At 43.5% G+C, this 4,000-nt stretch overlaps 1 protein-coding gene across 1 annotated transcript; it reads left to right on the top strand.

Moving 5' to 3' along the window:
- Positions 1-283: 283 nt before the first annotated feature.
- LOC125529470 (putative F-box/FBD/LRR-repeat protein At1g78760) lies at positions 284-3,770 on the top strand. The gene is made up of 4 exons (XM_048693881.2): positions 284-433; positions 588-1,494; positions 2,905-3,060; positions 3,148-3,770. Exons 2-4 carry the CDS (start codon positions 637-639, stop codon positions 3,334-3,336), a joined length of 1,203 nt encoding a protein of 400 aa, XP_048549838.2. The 5' UTR covers positions 284-433; positions 588-636; the 3' UTR covers positions 3,337-3,770.
- Positions 3,771-4,000: the final 230 nt, after the last annotated feature.

Below are 4,000 nucleotides of genomic sequence, written 5' to 3' on the forward strand. Positions count from 1 at the left end.
CGGTGCTCTCTTTGCAAATAAGGCCCTTCCCAGTGCTCCACGGTGTACAGGTGCTAAGGGTGCCACATAGGCAGAAATATGATGTGGCAAAGCATTTAAAGAGGAGAGAGAGCATTATAGTGACCCCAATAAGAACCAATGCTAAGCACGTGGACCTAGGCAAAAAGACTACCAACCAATACATGAAGGAGTTTTATTGCTAAACAATTAAATAGAGGAGGTTTAGCTACAAAACCTAAGCACCAATGCATTGGGGACATTAGTTGCTAAACATTTTAATGCACTTAGCACCCCATTTTAGCACCAATACATTGGGAGAGGTCTAAAGACTAACGCTTGACGGCGCTTACTGTTCATCAAGGCTGGTCGAGGCATTAGCCTCCACCCGGATTTGGGGTGGGACAGAGTTGAGCGCCGTCGCGCACCACCGGAGGCATGCTCTCGATCCCTTTCACCTCCCCTCGTTGATTCTCTCGACATTTCTTTCCTGATATTTGTTTCTCTGCGTTCCTCTTCTTCCTGCCGTCCCAAATCTTGTCCCGAGCTGCGGATTCACGGCTTGCATTCGTTCATTTCCGTTGCTGCAGCCTCCCTGCACACAACCTGTTCGACGGAACGCCTCCGAGCTCTGACCCCATGGCGGAGGCGTCGGGCGACGGGAGCATGGAAGACAGGATCAGCGCCCTCCCGGACGAGCTCCTCATCCATGTTCTCTCCCACCTGCGCTCACGCGAAGCTGTGCACACATGCGTGCTGGCACAGCGCTGGCGGGACCTCTGGCAGTGGGTGCCCTGCATCGACGTGTCTTTCAAGGAATTCGCAGACATGCCGTATGAAGATGATGATGAAGACGACTTTGAGTTCAAGAGGTTCGTTAACCGTTTGCTGATGCTCCGTAGACCCGTTGACCTGGAGGCGTTCTGGCTCGAGTACAGGTTGCCGACCGACACCGAATACCCTGAAGATGACTCCGCCGATGCCAACCTATGGATCGCCCATGCGTTACAGTACAAGGCTCAGGCTGTCAAGGTTGTCGATTACAACTATCGTTTGCATCTCGCTCCTGCGGTATTCACTTCAGCCTACTTGAAAAGACTGCACATCTGCTTTGCTTTTCTGTTCCAAGGTTTCTTTAAGCACCTCGACATGGGCTGCCCAGTATTGGAGGATCTATTCGTATCGAATACCAGCATTAAGGACCGTGATATTTTCTCCAATACACTGAAGTATTTGACCCTCACTGATGACTTTCTCCACCCACTTGAGCATGATCACCAGCCTTCTATTTCTGCTCCAAAGCTCATTTCTCTGTCCATCGACGGGAGTCCTTCTGGGCCCAGGCTACCTATACTAAAGAACATGACATCTCTAGAGACGGCGTCAGTCGTACTTGTATGGAAGTTAATCAGTAATTGTAATGCTGATGATATCAAGCAGTTTCTTGGAGAACTCTCTCATGTTAGAAGTTTGGACCTCTGTTATGGCGTCGAAAAGGTGAGCTGCTAGGTTTAACACGCCTGTCTATGACACCTCCTTTTTTTTGGTACATCACGTTTCTCTAGATATTAACCTGTACTATATAATCTGCCACGTAAGCACATTTTTTGCCTTTATTGTTAAACTGGAAGAGTCATTGCGTACCATAACTGCAAACCTAACCACTTGATAGGATGACTAATGCTGTCTACACTCAAGACATTCCATTTCATATGCCCATTTTGTAGATTCATCAAATTATTGACCAAAATATCTAAGGTTTTCATACTAAACTGGAGCAATAAGTGGATTATAATTGTTGACCAAAATATCTCATTTCATATGCTATTTTTTAGTTGCATATGCTCATTCTTAGTGCAATAACTGGGCTATAATATAGCTTCATCAGCATATACTAATGTAAAGTGCTTCAGCAATTGTTACCATCATTACCAACTCCTACAAACAGATTGGACCAAAGCAACAGATTATCATGTGATGCAACCATGCTGATTTAATCATATGTGCTCCATGACTATCGAGGAACAGATAATAAGTATACGATTGTCTAATGCAGTTATTTTGTTTAACATGATCTCTATTTGTGCTGTGATTTATTCATATTCAATGTGCTCCAAAGCTTTTTTTTTGCGGGGGAAATAGCAATGTATTACTCAATCACATCATCCTTACAATCCATCGATGCTATATCCACTACTTGAACTGGACCAGCTCCTATCCAAGTCATGGTCCTACCTTGGGATCTAGCAAAACTAGCTAAACAATCACTAGCTTTATTTTGAGTTCTAGCGACATGAGAAATACAAGTTTTTCGAAGACCCAATAAGTACTTAATCTCTCTAACAAGTGAAGCGTAAACAGAACGATCCATGTCCGGGCTTGATATGAGAGAGACCGCTTCGAGAGAATCCAACTCCACAGCAATTGGCAAATCACAACGCTGCAATGCAAGGGACAAGCCTTCCATGCATGCACACAGCTCCGCTTCAAGGGGGTCTCTGCACGCGTACAAAACCCTACATGCAGAAAAGTTAATAGCTCCAAGATGGTCACGCAAGATCATACCAGCACCAGCTTCATTAGAATTAACAAATGACCCATCTGTATTCAGCTTGCACCACCCTGGATCCGGTACCATCCATCTCCGTTCCTCTTGAACAACGCTGCTTCTTCCCCTTCTCCTTGTGTCTCTCAACTCAATGTATGTTTTGCCTTTCGCTGGGTCAATATATTCAATGTGCTCCAAAGCTATAGCTCTTAAGATTTTCAACAGCGCACGGTCAGAAGTGTAATCACATTTTGTTAACTCCCTCCAGATATTTTGGCAAGTTTCGTTGAAGCAGAAAAAAGAAATGGAAGAATATCATGTGTTTAATGTTCTGTCTTAATCCTTTCAATCATTTGCAGGTGGAGATGGAAAAGAATTACAGATGGTGCCCAACATTTCCTAATCTTACAGACCTGACGCTTCATAGTTGGTGTGTGTATGGGAATTTCTATGCGCTGACAGTCTTCCTTCAGAACTCACCTAATCTTAAGAAGCTAACTCTTGATCTATACCAGGTATATGGTCATCTCCATAGCATTTATCCTTCAATCAATGTTGGTGCATTTACTGTAAAGATAAAACTGTTCCTTTTTATTTGCCAGCCTTGGTATGAAAATGGGGTTATATGTGCAATCACTGGTGAGCTGGAGGATAGATCATTTACATGTGAGCAGCTTGAGATTGTTGAAATCATATGCTCGGAGGGAAATGAGCTGCTACCTTGGGTGAATCAGTTCTTGCTTGATAGTGGCATAAGGCCTGATCAGATGCGTGTCAGTTACGAGGACTAAGGCCGATGGATGCATTTGATGATTCAGGTCCTACTACAGGTGAAATTACATGGGATCACACATTGGCATGTCATCTCAGGCAAACATTATTACATTATTTCCTCTTGGGTCTATATTCGCTCGCTCTGTTTTAGTTGGAATGAACATAGCATACGTGTTTGCTGCCCTTGCCTTTTTCACACAGTAGTGGTGATTTTGAAGCATGTTCTGCTGACGGTGAACCAAAAGAAACATAGACTTAGATGTGTCATTTTCCTACGTGGTGCCATTCTGGTAGAACGTTTTACTACATGAGACGTGCAGAATTGCCTGTTTTGGTTGGAGTTTATGGCTCTAAATCTCCGAGGATACTTTTCTTGTAACTACTCTGTTAGCTCATTCGGATTTTGTGATGTTATTGATCTGAGATGCATTGCTGATGGCTGTGTTGTTCCTTTCTCTGCTGTTTCTGAAACAAAAATGCTTCCTGTCATGTCATCTTGAACTACGTACCTTATGTGCAGTTCAACTTCGTATGATATTCCTGTAAACCACGCACCCTTGAATTGCACTTCATTCATAAACATAGTATTCCCTTCATTCGGTTACATACATAGATACATATATGCATATACTTTTGAATAGTTTGGATTGCTTACCACATACGAGTATCTCACATGGTTAC

The sequence above is a fragment of the Triticum urartu genome, chromosome 7A (genome assembly GCF_056163025.1).
Source record: "Triticum urartu cultivar PI428250 chromosome 7A, HENAU_Tu73, whole genome shotgun sequence".
Classification (NCBI taxonomy): domain Eukaryota; kingdom Viridiplantae; phylum Streptophyta; class Magnoliopsida; order Poales; family Poaceae; genus Triticum; species Triticum urartu.

Bases quoted from the DNA above. Each gene is read 5' to 3' on its own strand.
- LOC125529470 (XM_048693881.2), top strand. From the start codon at position 637: ATGGCGGAGGCGTCGGGCGACGGGAGCATGGAAGACAGGATCAGCGCC. The intron at 1,495-2,904 runs GTGAGCTGCTAG...AATCATTTGCAG, and splicing joins TCTGTTATGGCGTCGAAAAG to GTGGAGATGGAAAAGAATTA. The intron at 3,061-3,147 runs GTATATGGTCAT...TTTATTTGCCAG, and splicing joins TAACTCTTGATCTATACCAG to CCTTGGTATGAAAATGGGGT.